This window comes from Rhinolophus sinicus, linkage group LG03 (assembly GCF_036562045.2).
Source record: "Rhinolophus sinicus isolate RSC01 linkage group LG03, ASM3656204v1, whole genome shotgun sequence".
NCBI lineage: Eukaryota > Metazoa > Chordata > Mammalia > Chiroptera > Rhinolophidae > Rhinolophus > Rhinolophus sinicus.
In genome coordinates this window covers 192,813,407-192,839,802 of record NC_133753.1, presented here as the reverse complement: position 1 = coordinate 192,839,802, position 26,396 = coordinate 192,813,407, and the positions used below count along the sequence as shown (strand labels likewise).

Genomic DNA, 26,396 nt, shown 5'->3' with positions numbered 1-26,396 from the left:
CTAAAAACACCCTGTCAATTCAGGGGGCTTCTGCAGCATATGAGAGGTGTTGGCTTCCCAGTGAGGGCGGACTCAGGGCTGAACCGCGGCCTGACCACTGACTGGCTATATCCCTTTGGGCCGATAACCTCCCTAAGCTTTGGTTTCTCATCTCTATAATGGGCATGGCACTACCAGCTTACAGGTAGTGTGAGCTTTAAGACGCCGTGTGAAGCACTTAGTGGGGCCCAGCACAAAACAGGCGCCCGACTGCTAAGCATGGCCTAGTGACTAAGAGCAAGGACGCTGGGCCCAGCTGCCAGTGCTGGAATGCTGGCTCTGCCACTCGTTTGCCATGTGACTTTGGAGAAGTCACTTAACCTCTCTGAGCTGTTGAAGTGGGAGTAGCAATGTGGGATGGGGACAATAATAAATAACCAACTCTGAAATAGGGATGACAACAGTAATTGCAAGGAACAAATGAATTAATATAATATATGCAGAGCACTTAGGACAGGGCCAGACTCACTGCCCTCTAAAATATTAGTGATGATGATTAACTAGAATTATCAATGAGCCCACCAGAAAAATGGGGAGTGGCCTAGTGGTGGAAGCAAACGAGTCTACGGAGAACCAGGCCCGGTGCAGGGGTTTGGAAGGGGCTGTGTTGGCAACATGTGTCAATAGCCTGAATCCACAGAGGCTGCCACATCTGTCCACAGAGTGTCAAGAGGCCTAACCCCGAGCAGTCAAGGGTGAAGCCCAAGTCAGGAGGACACGAGCTAACACACCCACTAGGAACACAGTACAGCCATGTGGCTGCAAGGAACCAAGACAGACCCGTGCTGTGTGTCATGCAGACCCCACGCTGCAGTCAGCCTGCTTCCAGATACTTGGTTCCATAGAATGCCGGGAGCTCACTCCTTTCTCTTACAGTCGTTTGTCCTCTGGTATTTTTATTTAAATGGCACGTCTTTGATGAATGCTGTATTTCACTCACGAAAAAAATCATAGAAAGAAAACGAACGGATTGTTCTGTCCATATTTCTAAACATGCTAATAAATTATCATCTCTCACTGAACTGACACAGTGTTACACAGGAAATAGCTATGTGTACCTTATTCCACTTAAACTCACACAGAAGAGCATGTTTCATTAACTTTCCAGGATCTTTTTTTTCCAGGAAAGGCTTTGTCCCTCATTCTTTGTCTTCCTTCGTAAGGAAACTGAATGAAAAAGAAACACCGCAGGGTTCCTAGTGGACAAATTACTGTAGGCCCCGCTGCTCTCATGCCTGATTCTGACGTCAGGAGTTTTCTGAAAGCCCAGTTTCCTTGTAACTCGTGTGGAGGCACCACTGACCTGAACTGGCCCTAGTCTGTAAGTTTGAAAACCGTGTCTCCCTTGGTGTGAGCACCACGCAGATGTGCTGCGGAGACCTCGGTGCGCAGCTGGATGGAATGTGCACCGCTTTTCTCCAAAAATCTGTGTCACTCTCCTAAAACCTCTAAATTTCTCAATTCTGAAATAAATCAGGCCCCAAACTTCACAGATACAGGACTGTGGCCCTGTAGGTGTTACTGATGCTGTTACCATCCAAACACAGCTTTGTGAAAACAGCCAGGGAGAAACACAATGCTCGAATTTTCTTTAAACTGCCTTCTTTTCAAACCAGAACTTGGACTTGAACCTTCAGGTTGCTGATCTCAGATTTAAAACGCACAACAATCACCCAGAAACTTAGCCTCAAATTCTGTCTGTGCCTCACGTGGTGGCCCGGTAACTCCTGCCATCCGAGGTTCCGCAGAAAACCCCGGGAAGTGCAGCACACACGTAAGAGGACCCGTGGGGCCTCACAGAACACGCACGTCCTATTTAGGGGGCACACGTTCACGCGAGCTACTCTGCAGGAAGCCCATTCAGCTACGGACCCCAGAAGACCTGGGTTTCAATGCCGGCCCCTTAACTTGCAAGCGCACGACGTGGGCCAGTTTATAGCCGCTGTGGACGAGTTTCTGCGTGTGTGTCAGGACACCGCCGCACTGCTCAGGACGACGGGGCTGGACGGACTGCATGCACGGCCCGTGAACACCCTCCCCACGCTCGGAGACGCCTGAGGACAAGCTGTAGGCAGAGCGCTTACTGTTCACTTTCTTCCCAGTGGACAAGCTCACAGAGGCGCTGTCACGTGCACAGGTTTATTACGAGGCGGACGGAAGCGGATTCGCACCGCGGTCCTTGAACCAAATTTGACATCAGAACCTCTAAGGCAAACAGGTCATCACAGAGAGAGGGACATGCAGGGAGAGGAGCTGTCCAGGACCAGGGCGCGCTGGGTGGCCTTTCAGGACACCTGGGCTGGCCGCGCTGGTTCTCCATACGGCTGAAGAACTGGGAGAGCCCAGAAGCTTGTGGGCCTTTTACAAATCAGTAGTTCTCTACCCTGGCTGCACAGAATGCCAGGCCCACCCCCGAGATTCACCCAGTGTGGCATTTTCAAAGGTCTCCCGCCTACTGGCCAGACTGATGGCGGGCTCGGATTTTCTCAGGAAGCTGGGCCGGCTCTCATGCCCCATCCCTCCTGTTAGGGAGTAGAACCGCCCCTCACCGATTAGGGAAGGAAAAACACACAGCTACACACGCACTGCCCAGGGGTTATCAGCTCAGAGCAGAGAACAAGTGTTAATGTTTAACAGAACAATGGTTACTGCGAACTCGCTGGTGATTCACCAGGACTCTCCCACCTGGGACTTTCCCACTCTTGGTCGTCCTTGTCTTTCTCTTCTTTGGTGTCTCCAGAATGTGGGTGTTTCTGCACAATTCGCATTCCACCGGCTTTCACTAGAATGAAAACAAAGTGGGGGGTGTGATCAGTGTGGAAAGGGAACCACCAGAGAGCACTAGGGGAACCAGCTCCAAAGGTTTTGGTTGCCCACGGCCACAAGTGAGTCCAGATAACTGGCCATGACAATGACTAACTACAGAAGGCCAGTGTTGCTGGGGGACGATTCAGGGTGACATGGCCCTCAACGCTCTCCTTTACTCCAGATCCAGGTAGAAACTCCCCAAGGCTCTTTGTTTGGTCCTCTTATAAGTCTGTCAGAGAGCACAGTGTAACCAGAGTACAATCCACGTAAAGGAATTGGCTGCCTGCCTTATGTTCTGCATATTTTGGTGCCGCAAGGCCCCACGGAATCTCTGCTCTGTGGTATTTTCTCAAACACTCACGATGCTTTTCCTTTAAATCCTGAATTGTCCTGCATTATTATTTTTAAATTACAGTTGACATACAATAATATATCAGTGTCAGGTGTACAGCACTTATATTCCTTACATGAAGTGATCACCATAAGCCCAGTACCCATCTGTCACCGTAGTTATTACAATATTATTGACAATATTCCTGATGCTGTACTTATATCCCTGTGACTTACTCTGTAACTGGAAGTTTGTACTTCTTAATTCCCTTCCCCTTTTCTGCCCATCTCCCACCCCTCCCCTCTGGCAACTATCTGTATTTATGAGTTTGCTTCTGTTTCATTTTGTTTGTTCGCTTGTTTTGTTTTTCAGATTTCACATATAAGTGAAATCATATGGTATTTGTCTCCAACAACGCTTCTGATGGGGTGATACAGCCACAAGTGACATGGGACAGTTGCTGTGCCAGTCACATACAATAATATATGTGCTACTCAGATGGCAGTCAAGATTTCTGCGGCAGCCTTTCCCAAACCTTAGTGTTGGCAGATGTTAGTTTTTTAAAACAGCCTTCACATACAATTCATACACAAGTCACCCATTTAGAGTGTATCATTCAATGGTTTTGACTATGTTCGTAGGTGTACAACCACTGCCACAATCAGCTTGAGAACATATTCATCACCCCAAGTAGAAACCCCAAACTGGTCCCAATTTCTCCAATGCTCGCCGACACGTGTTATTATCTAGCTTTTTAATTATAGCCATCCTAGTGGGTATGAAGTGGAATCCAATCGTAGCTTGGTTTCTATTTCCTTACTGGCTAATATGTTGATAATTGTTCTACAAGAAAAAAGACAAAAAACGTGGATTCTAGGATCTAATAAGTGTGGCAAATGCTAGGTTAAACACATTAAATGGGTTTCCTCAAGACAGATTTTCTCACCCTTTTGTGAGGGGCACAGAGCATGCCATCTTTCCCAAATGCATTTGGCCACAGAACTTTTTTCTTTTGCAGTAATGAGGCTGTGTGTGTGTGGTCATCCTTTAGGACGATAATGTTCCATGGAACAGAGTTTGGAAATGCTGGCCCCATATCCGAAAAGCCGATCTGCTTTGGGGTCAGCAAGCTACTCCATGTCCTCAGCTAGATGGTCTCAGAGTTGGCCCCTTAAAGCCTCACCGCATCCTCCAAAGAAAGGGGATAAGAGCAGCACCCTAAGACTGAAAAGTTGAAATGAGAAGAGAGGCTACAGAAATCCTAACCTGCAGTGTGATGGTGTTTGGAGGTGGGACCTTTCAGAGGCGATTAGGTCACGAGGGTGGATCCCCATGAATGGAATTAGAGCCCTTGTATTGGGACCCCAGAGAGCTCTCTTGCCCTTTCCACCATGTGAAGACACAGAAGATGGCCATCTACGGTCACCTACTCTTATTAAGGAAGAAGCCCTTATCAGACACAGAATCTGCTGGCACCTTGATCTTGGGACTTCTAGCCTGAAAAGCCATGAGAGATAAATTTCTGTTGTTTATAAGCCACCAGTCTGTGGTATTGTTATAGCAGCCCGAACGGGCTAAGGTAGAGGTGTTTGGTAGCTTCCTGGCACAGGTGAGTTCTCGGTAGAAAGTAGAGCTGTGTCAACTGTACTCATCAGCCCCCAGGCTCACCACACCTCATCTTCCCTTCTCAGGATAGTGACTCCCACAGTTCTGCCATCACACAACAGTCAACGTGTTAGGCCATGTCCTCTGGCATTTCAAATTTCAGTGGGACCCTGCTGAACTAGCAAAGTCCAGAACAAGTTTCTTTAGATGCTGAAGAGCAGGAAGGAGAATGTGAAAGCCCCCTCCGGCTCACACCCTCTTGTTCATTAGTTTTCAGTTTCCGTGGGAGAGTCTGCCAGCCCCCCAGCTTCAGGAAGCTGATGATGCCTGCTTCATGGCCAAAGGTACTTAGCAACGGTCTATTAAAAAAGGCAAAGCTGGGTCTTATTCATTTCCCTTTTATATATTTAAACATATCAGACATACTTGTCTTATAGGTGTAGATCCAATGATTGTATTATCTGACATCCTCAGGAGTCTGATCCACTGTCTGTTTTTGCCTGCCGACTCACCCTTACTGGGGTGACTGTGAGCTTGTCTTCAGTAGAGCTTTATCTGAGGGGTCCCTCTGGGGCCCAGCATTAGGCAGAATCCTTTTGGAGAAATGCTATACGTGCTCCTGTTAGGCCAGGAGTACAGGCACCTGGAAACCCTTTTTTACGTCAGATTCCTCAGGAATTGCCAAACAGTGTAAATTTGAACCCACAGACCACATAAAGGCAGGCCTGCATTCACAAATTCTCAAGAACACTTTTTTCTCCATCCGGAGCCCAGGCTAAAACAGATCAGCTTTCTCCCCATCCCACTAGCCACATTTATTTCCCCCACCCTTTCCCCATGGATTTGGCCTCTGAGCACCCAGCTTTCTGCTGGGGTCTTGGGTTAAATGAGGCGGTTGGGGTGGGCTCTGATCCAGGACTGGGGTCCTTATAAGAGGAAGAGACACCAGGCCACTCCCTGCCTCATGTGGGCCCAAGGCTCTTACTAACTGCTCTGAATTTCAGTTTCTTCTTTGGGTGTGGCTCCTAGGGATTTCCCTCACGTTGGGCTCAGATGTTTTTCAAAAAAGGAGAAGAAAACAAAAACATCATTTGCAGGTGGCTTATGAAGATTTCTCAGGTGCTACAGTATGCCAAACCTTAAGAAATGGAGACTGAAAATAAAATTCTGTAGTACATTTAGGATGATTCCCCACTCTACTGAAATGTAAGATTGGAGAATTCTGATTTTTTTTTTTTTTTTTTTTTTTTTTAGCCAAAGGAGGAGGCTGGGAGAACTGTACCACTAAATGTTCTTTTCTTAAAATTCAGGTTGCCCTCACATCTATCCCACTCCCATCCCATTCCCACTAGAAATGGATTAGAAGTGCTGCTAGGGGCTTCCTCCAAATGCTTACGTTGCAGCCCCACCTCCCAGGAGCTCAGAATATGACTGCCTGTGGAGACACGGCCTCTGCAGGAGTGATTAGGTTACAAGAGGCTGTTTAGGTGCAGCCCTGATCCAACAGGACTGGTGTCCTTATAAGAAGAGGAAGAGACCCCAGGGATGCAGGTACACAGAGAAAAGGCCCCTTTGGGACACAGTGAGAAGCCACGAAGAGAGGTTTCAGCTCCTTGATTTGGACTTCCAGCCTCCAGAACTGAGAGAAAATAAATTTCTGTGAAGACTCCCAGCCTGTGGTATTTTGTTGTAGCAGCCTGAGCTGACTAATACAGATACCCATTTAAAAACGATCTCCTCATCATTTCAACTTGGCAGACATAAAACTTTAAAACTATTACCCCAGATGTTTTCTATAAACTAAAAGTAAAAAGGGCTGTGCAATTAACTACAAAGAAAACTGACGATGAATATCAAGGTGACATTTGAAATAATCGTCATCTGAAGCGCACAGTGGCCTGTCTACTCCTCCGTTGAAGCAACCACACGTGTCAAGGCTGTCACTCTGCACTAGCACTTCATTTAACTGAGTTTATAAAAACAATTAACTCTATCAATTCCTCACAGTATGTGTGGTGATTCATGCAGCAATAAAAAGTGGCAATAATAATAACTCAAGGCTGAGACAGATTCATTTGAACTTGCAATCCTGCCAAAAAGTATGATAGCACATATTTCATATTTATTGTGATTGTTTCATCATTGTCACTAGAACTCTTCATTTGCGAAAATACAAAGGCAGAATAATTTTTGCAGAAATCTTTGCAGAATATTCGCAAGTGTAAGTATTTTTAAGAGAGACATTTGAAAAAAACCTTGGAATTTTGTTGTGCTGGCTGTTACTCAAACGAGAGCTTTACATTTATGCTCTACGGTCACCTACTCTTATTAAACAGTTTTAACAACTGGCACCTGGCACTTAGAGAGACCGCCAGTCTTCAAGTCCTTGGTGCTTCACTGTCCGCTCACCCCGTGTCCTCCTGCGTCACATGGGGACGACACCAGGACTCAACTCATGGGTCACACAAGAGTAAGTGAGGGACCGTGCAGCGTGCCCCCCACTGTGCGCTGCACTGGTGGGGTCAGCTGTCACCAGGAGGGTCGTCAGTACGCCATGTAAGTAAGGAAGCTTCTGGAGAATCGCAGATACTGGACCGTTCTTTAACTTGCTGCTCTTTTTTCATCTCGCCATGTGCAAGGCACCATTCTAAGCACTGGCCCTACATCCTCCCACTTTACAGTCACCCCATGGAGTAGACCCCCAGGCAAGAAGAGGGGGAAGCCAGGGGTCACAGGGCTGGATCTGACCCGGTGGCCTGCACCCTGAATCCTCCCCTGTAGGCCTTTCCTTCAGGAGACACAGCATCATTGCTCCACCGAGAAACAAAGTGATGGCCTACGGCAGGCCTGGTTACTCTCCACCTAGGCAAGGGAAGAAAATATGTTTGATGTTCAAAGTTCTCTGCAGAGCAGCTTCCCGTCCAAGGGGCAAAGGGAGCAAAGGAAGCGTCCTCCAGTCAGACTCTGTCAGGTAGGAAATACTGAGGAAGCCACTGACTCCTGTGGCCAGGTGTCAGGGTGCCTTCCAGGTGAGGGCGTCACTGCTCAGGCTCAACAGCAGGCTAGGAAGACCCACCGCTGGGCAGGGGGATGCGAGGGGGCGTCCCCGGATCACTCAGGACTGGAGGCGCCCCAAGAACCAGGGCCCGGTTTCCAGCAGGGAGCAAGGAGGGGCTGTTAATTCACACACACACCCAAGGACTGCAGGCGTTGCAGCCAGACTCGCCAGTGTGTGCCATCTTTGTTTCCGCCTGAGAGGACAGAGGTGAAATCTAAAACACGCCTTTGAAATGCTACGGTCCACCCTGCCTGGAAACTTTTGAAAAAATGCAGTAACTAAAAGGGTCTCTTCTTTGTTGGCATGTTGAGAGCAAAGGCAGACAGGTCTCTCTCCTGTACCTTCAAACGTTGACCGGTGATTGGGCTGGGGGCACTGGGGACACGGTTAGCAAACCTGTGACTATGGGTTATTACAACACAAAACTCATTAGTCTTCCATTCCTAGCAACACGGTGGCCTAGAGAATATCAAAACCTTCCTGCAGAAGATAATTCAGGGAGAATTATCATTCACAACCTTTAAAATGCATCCTTAACTCGTGTCTGATTGATTAATATGACTAAGAATTAAATTATTCTGAAATGACTAAAGAAAGCAAAGTGGTCTATTTCTCATTTTACCTCCAATAAATACAATTGTGCTTCCATTTTCATTTGACTCAGTTCCAGAAGGGACGTGAAGGCTACTTTTCGTAAGCATATATAAAACTAGTAATGCTCAACGCTACCACACATTAGATTTATGAGAACTTTACTGACATATGGCTTTGGCTTCCTTGGGAAATGGAGGGAAACGGGGCCAGCAAAATGTGTTTAATAAAGAGATGTCATCCACATCATTGCTACCAAGTCAGGAAGACTGGCAGAAATGAGTAACTGCGGCTTATAATTCGTCCTCCTTTCTGCTGAGGCGCCCTCGCATTGCCATTAGCTGAAACAGAACCTGACCGATTCTAACTTTGCTATTCTGTAGTTCCAATCGCGCTCATACAACACGCAGTCTCACCCTGTTTCCCTGCACATGTTTTGTGGTTGAGAGCAGGGGAGAGGTCTGAGATCATTAACAAGTGATGACTTTTACAGGGCACGATGCTGTGTCATCAGCGCCCATCCCCCATGGTAACGGTGCTCTGCATTTGCACAGCACCTTTCCTCCACCTCCTCAGAAGCCTCAGGAATCTCACACCTTGGGAGGAGACACTGGAGTGATGGGGCCCCCTGTTGAGAAGGGCTGCTGAGGTTCCAAGAGGCAAAGGTGCCACAGGCTGGTCTCCCTGAAGTCACTGGCTCAGGGGAATCAGCAAGGATTCTCCAAACAGTTTGGTCAGTTTATCAAATGGAGTTGTCCTCTTTATCCCAACTGCAAGGTGACTGCTAGTTAAGTAACTGAGTAAGTGCCAAGTGCTTAGAACGGTGCCAGTGAAGGGGAGCAGAATATGCCACCCCAAGATGTGTTATTTTGAGCTGATTAAGAAACAGCAGACAAGGAAAGCTCTGGGGAAAAAAAAAAAGAGAGAAGCTACCCTTTTGGAAGGGGCATTTACATTTACCACGGAAATCTCCATTTGTAAATGCCTCCCTCTCTGTACCAGGAAGGGAAGGATGACTCAAGAGAATCAAATCTGCAGTAACAACCTTCTCCTGGTTTACCTTTCCCTGGAAACCTCCCGTAACTGGCTCCCCACTCCCCAACATTTTTCTTTTGCCTTTAGTTGAAATTGGTATTTAAGGTGGTGGCTTGGAGTATTTCGGGGAGTTACTCAGTTTTCCTGGATCTCTCCCAGGTACAGAGGAGGTAGACATGTTATTAAACTTCTGTTTGTGTTTCTCTTGTTAATCTGTGTTTACTATGGGGTGACGGGAGGGCAGGGGGGGTCTCAGCCAAGAACCTAGAAGGGTAGAGGTAAAATTATTTTTCCTCCCCCACACCAGGCCCACTGCAACACTCAGCAAATGTTAGTTACTATTCGCACTGTTATGATGCAGCCTAAACTGGCCGAGAGTCCCACCTGCATCACTAGAGCACACTGGAGTCACTCAAAAGTAGGGGGACACTGCGGGACCTCAAATGCTACAGGGAAGTGAGAGGTGCTAAGAGGCTTTAGAGAAACTCACTGAGGAGCTATCTAAGTATTTTGTGCCAGGCACTGTGCCAGCCCCTGGGGATGAAGACAGAGATAAGCCAAGCCCTGGAAGCAAGGAGAGGAGAGGCAGTCAGGTGACAGACAGTAAGTGTGATAAGTGTGACAAGGAAACGGGAAGTGGGAATGCACAGGAGAGTTCCTGGCTTAGACAGTAATAACGAGAAAACACAAAAGAACATGAAGATAGTCAAGGAAGAGACTTTTATTGTTTCCGATTGAGGATTTAAGCACAAGTCTGTGTTATCCAGTTTAAGCACTTAATGAGAGCGTTCCTGAAGTTTTCAAGGCTGTTATTTTGATTTAAGAACAGTGCTCTTGGCTATTCTTGATGATTATCCTTTATTATAGTGGGTTTTTTTTCTTTTAACATCTACTCTGCAGAACTGCCTACTCTCTCACCACACCAGAGTAAACAAGAATACCCTCAACTTGCTGTCAAAAGGCTTTCCCACAGGGTCCTCTGTTCCACAGGGTAAAGTGCATCTGAGGGGCACTGACGGGAGGCAAAATACTGCAACTGACAAAAGGCCCCTTTCTAACCTGCACCCCTGGGCCAGGATGCCTGGCTCTTCCTCCAACTCTGGCCCAGTGTGAATGGCCTTGGAAAATGGGGAAGGACAGAGACAGCTCCTTAAGCAGCTCATGCATGAATGGGGCCCCAAAGGCTAAAGGACCTGCCCTGAAGTCACTTGAAGAGTTTATCTGTGGGATTAACTGCCCTTGGACTCCAGTTCTGATGGATGAAGGGATGGAGCTCCAGTGAGAGTTACAGTGGCAAAGGCAGCCCAGCTCTGTGACTTTCGCAGAAAGACCATCTGGCCCAAACCTATCATTTCATAGATTAGGAAAACGGAGCCCTAGAAAAGTGATGGGCCTCAAAACTTAAACCACAAGTCACTGCTACACCAGCACAAATTAGTTGGCTCCTCCGTCCTTTGCATAAATAAGCTATTTTAATTTGTAATTCACAAAGCCTAGCTGTTCACAACTCAAAAAAAAACAGTCCTTCATGAATTTTCTCCCAGGGAGTTCCTATGTACAGCTCATGTCTCTGATCTTAAAAATCGCCATACAGATATGTCTCTATATGCAATTTTGTTACAACTACTTTGATTCGGTATCACTCCAACACATGCTTTACTGCCACTCATCACCCTGGCACAGGGGAGTACAAAGGAAGGGGTCCTTGCAGAGCTGCCCAGGTTGTCAGGCAGCTGGACACGGCTCGCTGCTGTGGTAGGAATTAAAGATCAGAGTTATCTCTAAAGGAAATCTGTTTGAGGTACTTTTTTCCCCTTTTAAGTAATGCAACACAAAGGCTCCCAAAACCTATTTTCCGTTACAGTGGAACTACTTTCTAAAATCCCGTGCCTCTGAAGTCCCCAGGCATTAGTTAGCCATTTCCTTCCCTAGTGCCAGTTAATTTTCTTGTTCTTGTTGAGAGCTTCTTTCACCAGTAGAAAAGACTACCTTGGAATGCAACATATATCAAGAACTGCTCCAGTCACCATGCTGAAGGAGGGAATTAGTGTCCTATAGCAGGGGATGGCAGATGGAGATTTCAGGAATCTTTACTATAGTCAAGATTCATGCCACACAAAGCAGCCACGTTTCACTGAGGCTGTCATTAGAAGACTGAGTTTATAACGCTAATATGTGCAATTAAGACCCTAACGAGCCTCCCGCATTGAGGTGACGTGGCTTCTGGGACCCTGTGGCCTTTCATGCTCTCCCAGGGTCCTCCCATAAGGATCCACTGTCATTCCAAAGGTGGGTAGAAATGGAACTTGACCAGCTGGAACAGACTCCAAGAGCAAACAGGAACTGTGCTCCGAAAGGGGAGGAGGCCCTATGAACAGAAAGGTTACGCAGATTCAGATTTTCTAAGAAAGATGACTCTTTCCTGGATTTAACTTCCTTGGCTCAGAATTTAGAATTTGGAAAAAAAAAGAAGAAAAAGGAACCCCCGAAACACACATACAAACATCACGTTTGAGAAAAAGCTGGATGTGAAAGAAACTGAGGGGAAAAAGTCTTATCGAGTGATTAGTGATAGAAATGCTTTCCGCTCCTTTGGTCGCCTTGTCAGTACGAAACGCTGTCAGCCTACAAGTAATCATCAGCACGGTATTAAAACACCGACTTCTCATTGTTGCAGCTACTCGTTTCTCCAAAACATGTGCATTGTGTTCACACCGCCCCCACTTCTTTCTGGAAGTTGTGCAACTGGGCTTACAAGTCACTGTCCTTTGCAGGCAGCTGCCACAGGCTTGCGGCGTCCTGCACACTTTCAAGAAACGGGCCTCCCCGCGCGGGGCTGCGTAACTGCAAACCCACGAGTGGACACGTCCCAGGCTGGGTGGGAAGTCCCCGCGCCGCGCGCCCCGCGCCCGGGCAGTGAGCCCGCGACTCCCCACCCGGCGCCCCACACCCGCGGGTTCGAGCCCGCCCGGGGGACCCGCGTGAGGACAGAAAGTGGAAACGAGTCAGTACCGGCGGGCGGGTGTCCAGCTTTCGTCTCTAGCTTCCCCTCGGGAGGCGACGACATGGCGCGACCGCGTTTCCGAGGGACTGGGGCGGCGGCGGCGGCGGGCTCCGGGCCGGGAGGGATGTGCGCGCGCGTGGGGTGGCGGGGCCGCGCGCGGGGGGGCCTCCGCGGCCGTCGGAGGGGGCGCGGCCGCAGCGCGCCGACGTGGCGCGGCCCTGCCCGCGCGCGACTGCGCGTTGATGTCACTGCGCCCGGCCCGCCCCGCGGTCCCTGCGCGCCCCGTGTACTGGGCCTGCGCAGTTCGCAGCGCCACGTTGGAAGCCTCGATCCCCGGCGGCAGAGGAGGAGGGAGCGCCAGGGCGGGGCGGCTCCGGTTAGGAGACGTGGGCGGATGCTGGCGAGGGCTGTCGCGTGAGGTTCAAAAGGGCCCATCGGGAGGGTGACAACCAGCCCCGCCAGGTAGATGGTGACGGCGGTGGGGAAGCTGAGCTGCCATAGCATCCAGGGGACTGATGTATGTGGTCAGGGAACCATCTGCCAGGTGTCCTCGAGCAGCTCACACTTGGAGCGACTAATTAAGTGCGGAAATGAGATCCCAGGGGCCCGATGATCGCAGGGATTTGTTAAAATTGAGAGGGGCCGTGCTGTGAGTCCTGGAAACCTGGACAGAGTTCTCGGAGGGTTGCATCTGTGCCCACTCTTTCTGTTGCGATGCATCATGATTCTGTCCAAAGCTGACCCTTTGCTTTGCTCTTGTGCCCTGGATTGCATACCTCTCTCCTCAAGCACTTGGCAGCTACAGTTATGCTCTCCTGAACCAGCATTCAAACATGTGCAGTATGTTTAGAAAAGGAAGCACCACCACCTCTCTTGGCTATACATCTACCTTTGACAATGCAGCTGCTCAAAGAGGTTGAACACCTTTCCCTTCTCAACCTAGTCCAATCCATCTGGTTATCCAACTAGCTACGCAGAGGCGCCCCCAACCACGGGAAGTCCTTTAGTCCGGGACGCTCAGGAACTCCATGCCGCCCAATCCAATGGTCACCCTTCCACGCTCATCCTCGACCTCAGCAGCCTTTGACCTAGCTGTCCCCCCTCCTCCTCCGTAGCTTCAGGCATGCCACATCACTGCCTTGACATCCAGTGTGGGAACTATCTTGGCTGTTAACTCTCAGTCAGGTGGTTGGCTCCTCTTCTAGATTTCCCAACATTTGAGTATCCCAAGGCTTGGTACCAGCCCTCTTCTCTATCCAGACTTTGCTTCAGTGGTCACATGCAGGCCCATGGCTATGACTATCATCCAAATGCTTATGGATGCCAAGCCTGCAAACCCATTTCACTATCCCTGCCCCTCCCCTAAGCTTTATACTCACATCCCACCCCACCTTCTTGACCTCTCCACCCAGATATCTAGCACAGCGCTGCCCAGCTGCATCCTGGTGCACATGGAAATGCACATACCATGCGCTGATCCTGGACTTCCCCCCACATTTCGCTATCACTAATGGCGGGATAGCTGTTGGCCAGGCGACAGTAATGAACAGTCATCATTGTCTTGCATGCACATCAGAACTTGGAGCTGATGGGTGTCAGCAGCTTAGAGGAAAATCCTGACAGACTCAATAATGAAGCACTCTTTTAAGAGACACTATGACCAACACTCCACTCTTGATGTAGCAGAGCAAGACAATTTACAGACACTGACTTCGATTCTGAATGGAAAGATGCTTTAAGAAAACTGATTAATGTAATGAATATTTTCCTTTTTATGTATGTACACGAGTGCTGTATGGTTAGAAAGTCATGTCTCCATAAGTCTAAAAGAGCTATTTCTAAGAAGTGTAAAGTAAAAGTTCTATGTTAGAAAACATTGTGTTATTGTTAATTGGCAGCATTTTTTCCTGGTGGCTCATAAAGTTGCGTGTTATGAGCGATGGCATCTTCTATTTAATGACATACGGTATTGCTAAGGAGCCCTGGGACAAAAGAAGGAACCTTCTGAGGAAGAAGTCAAGCTACCCAAGAGCTCTGGAGGCCTCAGATACCCCTGGGCTGTCCTGAGGCCTGGGAGGATCCTTACCTTTACCTGAGACCTGTTCTGGGACTGCAGTGATAAGGATGCTGGTGTAACAGCCATGTCTGGTTTTACAAATTTGAAGCAGAACTCCTGATTCACCCATCAACCTACAGATAACCTTGCCTTTCAGAATAGATTCCAAACTTCTCACTACAGTGTGGTAGACCTGTCTTGTCAATAATAGTCCTATTGTAGAAAATTCTGTTGTTTAAGGAACTTAGCTAGGAAAACAAACAAACAAACAAACAAACAAACATATTTCCCAGCCTCCCTTGCAGCGAGGGGTGGCTAAGTGACCCAGTTCTGGCTATTGAAATGTAAATGGAAGTTAGGGGATACCGGGAAATTTTGCATTTTGGATTATGAGGACTGCCTTTCCTCCTGTTCACTTCATTATTTATACCGTCTTGAACTCAGACAGAAGGCAGAAGACAGAGCAATCATTTTGCAACCATCAGGCAATCAGAAACAACGCAAAGGTGGCAGAGCAGAAAGATCAGAGGCAGGTGGGACTTTGAGGTTCTGTGGAGGCTCTGCAGAGCAGTGGACCCCACCTTGAAGCTGTTGAGTTGTGTGTAAAATAAACCCTTGTTAGATTAAGTTCCTGTGGTTGCTGTCTTTGTGTGCAGCCAAATGCAAGTCCTAACACCTGTGGCCTACCCAGGTCCTGCGTGGTGGGGGCCCTGCGTACCCCTGGGAGCTCATCTCTCATGGCTCCTCTGGCCACAGCAGCCTTTCTGGTGTTCCTCGAGGGTGACAAGCCAATTCTTGCCTTTGGGCCTAGCATTCGCCATTCCCTCCTCTGGAGCCCTCTCTCCCAGACTCTTGCACAGTTAACTCCTCCTGCTGCAATCAGCTTTCCAGAAGGCCTACCTGACCACCAAATCTGAAGAAGACAGCCCAGGCAGTAGACTTACCACTTTGTCTTCACAGCACTTCATTCTCATCTGAAATTTCTCATCTATCATCTGAGTGTTACTGTCTTTCTCTTCTGACTAGCACTGGTCGAGCGCCAGCCCCACGAAAGGAGAGACCTTGTACACCTTGCCCACTGCATCCCCAGTATCCCAAACCAGGGTGGGCACAGAAGCAGCATTCAGTAGAGAGTCTCCCCGATAATTCTGGAGCATAGCTACATTTAATTTCTCACACTGTTCCCTAAATGAAGAGCAGCAAGTGAGAACAATGAATGAAAAATGTAGTACATAGTGACGTAGTCAAGGTTACGAAATATACCCATAGACAAGAGAATATGCATTTCCTGTGTCTTCTTTGAATACTTTTTATACAGATGGCCACTAATTCTTTATGACATTTACTTTCACTTGTGAGCATATTTATGTATACGTGTGTGTGTGTGTGTGTGTTTGGGTGTATCCAGCCCAGTCCTAGATGCTGAGGATAAATATCAGGCACCATCCATTGGATGCTTTCTATGTGGGACGTACACATTTAATAGATATTATCAGAATTGCTGAGTGAATAATCTTATTGGAAGCTCACTATAACTCTCGGAGTAAGACAGGATTAACTCATTTTACCAAGAAAAACAAAGGCAAACAAACCAATGGGAGAACAGGATCATTGGACTTATGTAGGACACAATGCTGTTGAATGCACACTGGGACCAGAAGACAGATTTCCAAGCCCCAATCCCATTTGTCCCCACTGTTGGCTGCCTTCAAAGTAGAATTTGGGGAGTTGTTTCCCCTTCTTCTTTATGTAGGCTGTTTTCTAATTCCAAATGGTGATGGAAAACATGGCGTTGAATCTAAGATACCATTTGATGTGAACGATGTAAGCACTGGAAAAAGTATTTGAAGAAGAAACAGGAGCAGATTCTTGTCCACGTGTATATTTCGTAACTTTGACAATATCACGGAAATTTTCTGAGCCTCAGTTCCCTTATCTGCAAGTCAGAGATGTGGACACTAACTGGTCCAAGAGAATTCAGGACCAAGTGCTGACTGCATGCTCGGACAGCTGTGACATCCCATTTACTCTCCACAAGATCCTGAGATGCAAGGAACCGAGCCTGTGAAAGGACAAGCACAAGGTCTGGAGGGTAGTGTGGGGAGGCCAGAGAGAACCCAGCTCTCGCTACTGTCCTGGTGGCCCATTTGGAAGTGCTTTGTAAACCGCAATAGACTACAGAATGTATTGTTATTACTGCAAAGGAGTTTTCATTAGCATTCATGAAATACACAGATTGGTCCATGGTTTATGAAAATAACCCCGCCTATCAGTCAGGTTGATGAGCGCTGCTTTCTCGTTCCAGTCTGGCCCATACGTTCTATCTTCTTGTGCTATTGTCTGATGCATGAGAATTTTTACATTCCTATTCGCTACACAGAATTCTCTCCCATTGCTGATATTGCTCAGAAAGGGAGGACAGCAGTCATTCTCAACTTTGCTTTGTAACATCCAGGATATTTCTTATTATGTTGTGAAGGTTTTAAGTAATATTATATTAACTATAACTTATTTAACAATCACACACATATAATACTTGAACAGAATATGCATGTCCCAAAGTCAAATGTAAATGTAGACTATCACATGTCTCACACACACACACACACACACACACACACGGGGACTCCTTTGGGGTGCATTTGGTTTCAACGTGTCAGTCAGTCACAGGGTAATTGAGAAGCACTTTGAGGCATTTTTCAAAAGTAATTCCATGCCTAACAAAGGACATGGGGGTCAACTTGAGACACATAGGAGGTTATCCTTGAGCTAAGAGTATTTGAAGAAAAATATAACCAGCCTGAATTGTGGCAAAATATTCCCCTTATCTTTATTTGGGAGTTAGAAAATAGAAACTGTAAAAAAGAATAGTGCTACGACTGAATACTGATTTCCTGTAGAATTGCAAATGCTATGTCAGTTATTTATGAGGAAATGTGTTTTAGCAGAGAAATGCGGGTAGACGAGGGATCGTTTGTTTCTGGCTCTTTCACTGAGTCATTATTTGACCTGTGCATGCATGCTACGTCCGCACTCTGTGACTGGTTCCATAGTGCAGGCAATAACGCCGATCTTACACGGAATTCAAGTACTTATTCAATATTATGTCTTAGCATTTATCTCTGTGTATAAAATTTCTTACAAGGGTATATGAATTGCTATAAGTATAAAAAACAAACATGACAAAAACATCAAGAATAAAGAGACTTTCAGCAAGATAAAATCATCTCAAGGGAGTCTGAAAGCTGAAATTGAAAAACAACATATTTTTGTTAGCTTTTTATTTTTTTTAAAGACTCTATCCAGGACTCAGTGGTACTGGGCCATTATTTTACCTCTTACCCCTTAACATTTTTTGAAAGGCTCTTTAAGTGTGAGTACCATGTTTCCCCGAAAATAAGACCTAGCCAGACAATCAGCTCTAATGTGTCTTTTGGAGCAAAAATTAATTTAAGACCCGGTCTTATTTTAGTATAATATAAGACCGGGTATAATATAATATGATATAATATAATATAATATAATATAATATAATATAATATAATATAATATAGGATATAATATAATATTGTGTATAATATAATATTGTGTATAATATAATATAATATAATATAATATAATATAATATAATATAATATAATGTAAGACCGGGTCTTATATTAATTTTTGCTCCAAAAAACGCCTTAGAGCTGATTGTCCAGCTAGGTCTTATTTTGGGGGAAACACGGTATGTCGTATTGGAAGAGCGTAAATGAAAGACAAATGGCAGAAGGATGCTGAGGGGTTGCTCCTGCCTTTTCAGGCCCGTGAGCCTCCACTCACACTTTCCTTGGGGGATCAGTCTGGGAAGGAAGGAGCATCTGTAGGTGAGTGAGTCCTGGTTTTGGGGTCTCCAGACCAAGGTTTGAGACCCAGCCTGATCACACATCAAATGTGTGACATCAGGAAACCTTCTGAGTCTTAGCCCCTCCACCTAAAAATGGAGACAAGAACGCGGCCCTCTAGAATGCTTACAAGAAGTGTATGTGATGGCGTACTGAAAATGCTTCTTCGACTTTGAAGAGCTAAACACAAGTCTACCCAAAGCACATTGCTTGTTGTTAAGAGATTTTAGAGAAACAGCAGAGTAAACCTATGCTTCAAACACAAGGCAGAACATAAGGACTGTTGTAGAGCAGTAAGAGATTCCTAGTGGTTTGAGGATGGGTAAGAATAGTGAAAATGAACGGGTTTCAAGGGTTGGGGAGTGTGGAACTGAGCCGTGTCGGCTGAGCAGGACGCTGTTCTGGTTGACAGGCAGCAGGACGAGGGTGCTCCACGCAGAGCTATTCCTCTGTGTGAGGATGAGAGTGGAGGCAGGAGGCCGTCCACGTGCCCCAAAACAGTGATCTGCCAGTGTCAGCGGAGGGTAGGATGGACCTGGAAAGTCACAGAGGACCATGGGTGAGGTCTGGCTGAAGAGAGCTGTGTTCTCGTTTGGGCTTCTACATTCGTTTTCTTGCAATATCATGTCCTGTAGCCTCTGGGAAACTTTCCCGTACAGTCGAGAGAGAATGCAAGCGGGAAAAAGCAAATAACATTTTAGTATCATTAAAAAAAAGGAGTTTTGACCTCACAGACCCCCTGAATGAGTCTAGGGAACCTCCAGGGGCCCCTGGACCACACTTTGATAATTGTATTCTAGATCATTCTTTAGACACTTATTGATTTAAGATTAAGAAAAAAAAAAGGATTTGGATTACAAAAACCACCACCTCACTGTAGTAAGTGAGGAGGTCAGCCCTACAATAGGCTGGGACTGCAATGCCAGCGGGCGTCACCCCAGCAGTGGCCGAGGGCAGCAGGGGGACTCTCTGGGGCTCCCCTCTTCTTGCCTGACTCACTGTCTGGGATTCCTCACTCTCCACAGCTATTTCGAGTCACAGCTTCTTCTTGCCGTGTTGTTTGCCTTCTAAAAAGGTAGTTTGAGCAATCTTAGAGTTTTGTTCGTATTCCTGACACCATTTTTCAAAAGGGCTGTTTTCACAGGGTTTTTATTTTTTTAAAGAGATATAATTGACATATAACACTGTGTAAGTTTAAGTTTTACGAAGTGTTGATTTGATACATTTATATATTGCAGTATGATGACCACCTTAGCACTTCCCAACACCTCTATCCCTCAAGTAAGTACCATTTCTTTTTTGCGGTGAGAACAAGTAGCTTTGAAGTGTATAACACAGTAATTATTATGGTGTGCATTAGACCTCCAGGACTCGTGTAGCTACTAGTTGCAAATTTGTACCCTTAACATCTCCCCATTTCTCCCACCCCCGGCCCCTGAGAACCACCATTCTATTCTCTATTTTTATGAGTTCAGCTTTTTCAGATTCCACTTTTGAGCGAAAGATCGTACAGTGTTTATCTTTCTCTGTGTGACTTACCTCGCTTAACATAATGACCTCAAGGTCCATGCCACTCACAAGAGCATCAAACACAGTACAATACTGAGGAATAAATTTAACCAAGGAAATGAAAAATCTGTACAATGAAAACTGCAAGATTTTGAGGAAAGAAATTGAAGACACAAACATATGGAAAGATAACCCATGCTTATGGATCAGAACAATTGATATTTTTAAAATGTCTGCACTACCTAAAGCCAAGTATAGATTCAGTGCAATTCCTACCAAAATTCTAACGGCATTTTTTTTCACAGAAATAGAAAAACAATTGACAGGCTTTTAAGTGAGGAATGGCCAAAGACCTTAACCAGGAAGCTGCTGGCCATATTTTTTCCTCGGAAGCTGCAATAGGCCACATGGGTGTTTTGACCACTTTCAAATAAGACACATTTTTATGAATACATTTAAAAAAATACTAAAACAATACACTTTGGAAAACCTATGTAGCAATGTCCAAAGAAGAAAGCAAGTCATTGCTTCTCAATGATCCTACCAGCATTCAGCATTTACTGCTGATAATGTTCTTTGTGTGTCCCTCCAGGCTTCCAGAAAAAAAAAAAAAAAAAAAAGATAAGGATTCTTTTTATCTCATTTTGTAGCTTGTCCCTCAATTTACGTTTGTCTGATGTCTCTCTCATTGTTAAACAGGGGTTATGGTTTTTTGGGAGGAAGGCCCCAGAAGTGAAGTGTCGTTTTCCTCACATGATATCAATCTGATTTATCATTGATGATGTTAATTATCTCTCCAATAGAAAGGATGTAGAAAGGATGTTAAGTATGGTTATTTTATAGATTTAAGGTAGTTTCTTGGTGTGTTCAGCTCCTCAGCAGGAGTCATTGTGAACAGGACTAGAGTCTTTGTGTGATAGCCTTGAAGTTGCTCAATAATTGATAAGCATCTGTATTAATCAGCACGTACCGGTCATGACTTCTGGAAGATACCTTTGGGCACTTCTCACCTCAGTTTTATTCTTTGTCATATTCTGGGCTTATAGATGGCAGAAACTTCCCCTAACAAATTTAAAGCCTGTTCTCCCTGCTGAAATGACCTGGGTTTCTTTTTAAACCATCTTTCTTCTAGTTTAAGTGATTTCACATAATTGATTAATTATTCCATTCAGGCTGAAGTATGTGTGTGTGACGCTGCAGGCTAGAGTTGTAAATAATGACTTCAGTCGGCATCCTGGTTCTCACCGTGTTTGCACAAAAGCCAGTTCTGTTCTTGCTCACTTTTTAGAAAAGGTTGGAGCTTAGGAAACACGATGGCTGTTAATCCAGATAAGAAGAAACCCCAGGCCCATCCTTCAGGTTTGGAGGGACCCTCTGGGGCACCATTCAGATATTTTTCATTGGCATAAATTAATAAACTGCCTTTGGCCATGGAAAAGATAAAAGAAAATATACAAGCTTTTGTAGCTTGCTTACTCCCTGACTATCCATCTCCTTGACAAAGAACCACGGAGCATTTGGGTAAAGAAAAGTTACACCTAAGCTATTCCTTGCAGGGTCTGTGGGAAAGGTAAAATTTGATGTGACATTGCTCCCATAAATATGGTAGAGTAACATGCTGGGCCAGGTGGGGGTTGGGTTTGGCTTATTTACTGCTTCCTGTCACTTCCCTCCCCTCCCCTCCCCTCCTCTCCCTTCCCCTCCTCCCCCCTCCCCTTCTCCCCCTTCTCTTTCCTCTCTTCCCCTCCCCTCCCTTCCCTTTCTCTCTTTTCTCTTTTCAGAAAGAGAAACCTATTCTGAGTATTTACCAGAATAATTGCAGAATGCTGGAGGAGCTCACAGAATTAAGGGAGGCCTCCTGCAGCCTCAGGAAGAACGGAGACCAGAGAGGGTCTGGAAACACCAACAACTGACCTGTCTCTAGGTCGCTGCCAGAGGGTGAACCCTACTCCCACCGCCTGCCCCATGGTTCATGTTATGTGTTGATTTGGCTGGGCCACAGTACCCTGGTATTTGGTCAAACATTATTCTAGATGTTTCTGTGAAGGTATGTTTTTTGGATGAGATTAACATTTCAGTCAGTAGATTTGAGTAAAGTGAATTACCCACCAGGGTATGGGTGAGCCTCTTCCAACCCACTAAAGTCCTGAATAGAAAAAGACTGACCTCCCTGGAGGAGGAGGGAATTCTGCCAGCAGATGCCTTCAAACTTGAACTGGAACTCTTCTCTGGGTCTCCAGACTGTTGGCCTACCCTGCAGACTTTGCATTTGCTAGTCCCCATAATTACATGAGCCAATTCCTTAAAGTAAATCTCACGGTCTCTGTGTCTGTTTCTCTCTGTAGATCTATTTATATCTGTCTATCTATCTATCTATCTATCTATCTATCTATCTATCTATCTATCTATCCATCCATCCATCCTATTGGTTCTATTTCTCTGGAGAACCCTAATACCCTGAGCTACCATTGTTTTCATTTGCCTAGATCTCTGCTGAAGATCTGACTCAGAGAGAATGGAACATCCTTGGGCCCCAAACTACTTTTATTTAGGTGCTATGCTCTAAATGACCTTTTTGGGTGCAGATAAATAAGCTGATGTGGACAGAATGTTTACAACTCAGTGAGCTAAATGAGGAGCCCTGTTAATTGGCTAATCAGGCTGAGAAGATCTCTAACATTAAGTTTGACTATCTCTGTTGTTTACCTTGAAATGTCACTGATCCGCTCTGTCAGCTTTTTCCAGAATTTGATGCCAAGAGATAAGGACACTGCTGTTGTCCATAGTTTCCTCATTGGGAATGTAATCCTTTAACCCCATTCCTTGTGTAACACCAAGCTGTAAACTACATTGAAGAGAATTGCATCAGGTAGCAAACTTACGCTTTGTAAGGAACAGTGTTAGTCCGTAAATCGTGCCTGCTGTTAATGATTTAGGCTGCAAAATGACCTCCTTGGCCTTGTATTAATTTAACTTACCACCCTAGATTATGTATCTTATGTAAATTCTTTGCTTGTCAGAAGATTCTCAGACCTTGGGGTCTAGTTTGTCTCCTTGCACACTTGCAAACTGCATAAATAAAAAGCAGTGCTTGTAATGAATTCTTGACAGAGGGACGTCTTGGTCTTCCCTCTCCTTCTCCGCCTGGCCACCCTCCTTTCTGGTTCTACCTTGTTGGCCTTTCTATACTAAAGGCTGCCCTCTCCCATCCGACCCAGTGTTCACTGCCTGCGCTCTCCATCAACTGCCTTAGGTTCTCTGCTTTTATCACAGGATCCCTCGTGTCCATTCCCAACTTCTCCATTTTCACTGAGGTGGCTGGAGAACTGAGTGGTCCTCAAGGTTCCAGGCAGCGAGCTGGGGCTGTTACCATAGCTGAGAGATAGAAAAGAACCCTGCACCTACCATCTCCTCGCGTGAGGTGGCCCTGGTGGACTTATGCTGGCCCTGGGCCTTCCTCTTGGAGTCCCTGTCCTGTTCCTACCTGCCTGGGCTGTAATGGCAGGACGAGGGAGGCGCGGTTGGCTGTCAGGCTTTGAGGGTAAATCTAGCAATCTCAAGACTAGGAAAGTGTGTATTGATTTTACAGACTTTATTTCATTGAACAAATATTTTTGAGGACCTACCTGATGCCAGGCACTTTTCTGGAAATTGAAGATAAGGTCTCAGCTTTCTTAGAGCTTACACTCTGGTCTATAGTGACAAGTGACAGAGGTAGGCTTCTGATATTCTCCTCTAAAACAAACTGAAATGCTGGCTAACTCCCCAGTTTCTGAAGCTTTGTGATGTTAATATGTGTGTTTTTTCTGCACAAGTAGAATTCTTTGGGACATATTTTAAAGCATAAAGTTCAGGTGTCATGGCATTTCTGGTTCTCCATTCATGTGCAGGCATGATCCTTCTGGAAAACTTGGGGTGGGGAGGAATTGTCTTGCATACACTTTATTCCTTCAGGTATTGCTCATGCCCTGAGCTAGGGTGAGTCTGGGTGAGTCTGCCATCCTCTGGGACAGAGATGGGCCAGCTGTGTGCACCAGCCACGTCCAGCCCACTACGTGTTGTGTAATAAGGTTTTACAGGAACTCTGCCATGTGCATTCATCTGTGTATCGTCTCTGGCCGCTTTCATGCTACAATGGCAGAGCTGAATAGCTGCAGCAGACATAGTACGGGCTGCTGAGCCAAAATATTTATTATTTTGCCCTTGTCCAAAGGTTTCCAGACTCTTTCACCAGAGCAATGGTTCTCAAAGTATGGTCCCTGGACCAGTAGCATCTGTATCACCTGCAACCTTGTAAAGAAATGCAAGTCCTCACCGTCCATCTACTCCATCGGAAACTCTAGGGTGGGCCCAGCAATCTGTGACTTTGATTCATGCCAAAGCTTAAGAACCACTGAACATGCAATTATTCCCTATAAGTTTCAGGGAACTATAGCTTACCAGGAAGTCAAAACCCTGCAGCAGGTTTTTTTGTTTTGTTTTGCTTTGTTTTTTTGTATTAAATTGGGGTGATATTAGTTAATAAAATTATATAGGTTTCAAGTGTACAGTTCTATGATACATCATCTGTATATTGCATTGTGTGTTCATGACCCAGAGTCTGTTCTCCTTCTATCACCATATATTTGACCCCCTTTACCCTCTTCTACCATCTCCCTCCCCCCTTACCCGCTGGTAACCACTAAACTTGTCTGTTATCTGTGTCTATGACTTTTTGTTTCCTTGTCTTGTTCCTTTGTTGCTTTCAGTTTTATATCCCACGTATGAGTAAAGTCATCTGGTTTTCGACTTTTTTGATGTACTTCGCTTAGCATGATAATCTCAAGATCCATCTATGTTTTCACAAATGGCAGTATTTCACCTTTTCTTATGGCTGAGTAATATTGCATTGTACATATGTACCACTTTTTCTTTATCCAGTCATCTACCAAAGGACACTTTTGTTGTTTCCACATCTTGTCTACTGTGAATAATGCTGCAATGAACATAGGGTACATATATCTTTATGGCTAAATGTTTTTAGGGTAGATACTCCGAAGAGGGATTGCTCAGTCATATGGTAATTCTATTTTTAATTTTTTGAGAAACCTCCATGCTCTTTTCCATAGTGGCTGTACCAATTTACATTCCCACCAGCAGTGTATGAGGGTTCTGTTTTCCCCACAGCCTCTCCAATACTTGTTATTACTTGTCTTGTTGATAACAGCCATTTTAACAGGTGTGAGGTGGTATCTCATCATGGTTTAGATTTGCACTTCCCAATAGCTGGTGGAGTTGAGCATTTTTTCATATATCTGTTGGCCGTTTGTATATCTTCTTGGGAGAAGTATCTGTTCAGGTCCTCTGCCCATTTTTTATTTGAATTGTTTGTTTTTCAGTTGTTGAGTTGTATGAGTTCTTTATATATTCTGGATATTAGCCTCTTCTTGAAGGTATTGTTTACAAATATCTGTTCCCATTTGGTTGGTGGCCACTTTGTTGATGGTTTCTTTTGCTGTACAGAAGCTTTTTAGTCTGATATAATCCCATTCATTTATTTTTGCTTTTACTTCTCTTGCCTTTGAAGTCAGATTCATAAAGTCCTCTCTAAGACCAACATACATTTTATTGTTTCAGGTCTTATATTTAGGTTTTTAATCCATTTTGAGTTAATTTTTGTGAATGGTGACAGATAACAGTCTAGTTTCATTCTTTTTTGTGTGACTTTCAAATTTTCCCAGCATCATTTACTGAAGAGACTTTTTCTTTTTCTTTTCTCCATTGTATGTTTTTGGCTCCTTTGTTGAAAATTATTTGCTTAGGTATATGTGGATTTATTTCTGGGTTCTCAATTCTGTTCCACTGGTCTGTGTGTCTGTTTTTCTGCCAATACCATGCTGTTTTGATTATTGTCACCTTGTAGTATAGTTTGAAGTCAGAGAGTGTGAAACCTCCAGCCTTGTTCTTTTTTCTCAGAATTGCTTTGGCTAGTCAGGGTCTTTGGTGGTTCCATATAAATTTGATGATTTTTTTGGTTCTCTTTCTTTTAAAAATGCCATTGGAATTTTGATGGAGATTACGTTAAATCTGTATATTGCTTTGGGTAATATGGCCATTTTAACTATGGTGATTCTTCCAATCCATGAACACAGAATATAATTCCATTTCTTTGTGGCTTCTTCAATTTATTTTAATAATATCTTGTTGTTTTCAGTGTATAGGTCCTTCACATCCTTTGTTAAATTTATTCCTATGTATTTTTTTTGGATGCAATTGTAAATGGAATTTTTTTCATTTCTTTTTCTGAAATTTTATTGTTAGTATATAGGAATGCAATGCATTTTTGCACATTGATTTTACATCTTACAGTATAATTGTATTTGTTCATTGTTTCTAATAGATTTTTTTGTGGAGTCTTTAGGGCTTTCTATATAAAGAATCATGTTGTCTGCAAAAAGTGATAATTTAACCTCTTCACTCCCAATTTGGATGCCTTT

At 45.2% G+C, this 26,396-nt stretch overlaps 1 protein-coding gene across 1 annotated transcript in view; it reads right to left on the bottom strand.

Annotated features, from left to right (window-relative positions):
- Positions 1-12,684, bottom strand: part of DAP (death associated protein) — a 49,160-nt gene extending 36,476 nt beyond the window's left edge. The window contains exons 1-2 of the mRNA XM_019746019.2: positions 12,480-12,684; positions 2,725-2,821 (exon numbers count right to left, since the gene is read on the bottom strand). Coding sequence (XP_019601578.1) covers positions 2,725-2,821; positions 12,480-12,534 — 152 coding nt within the window. The 5' untranslated portion in view covers positions 12,535-12,684. The remainder of the gene's footprint in view (positions 1-2,724; positions 2,822-12,479) is intronic.
- Positions 12,685-26,396: the final 13,712 nt, after the last annotated feature.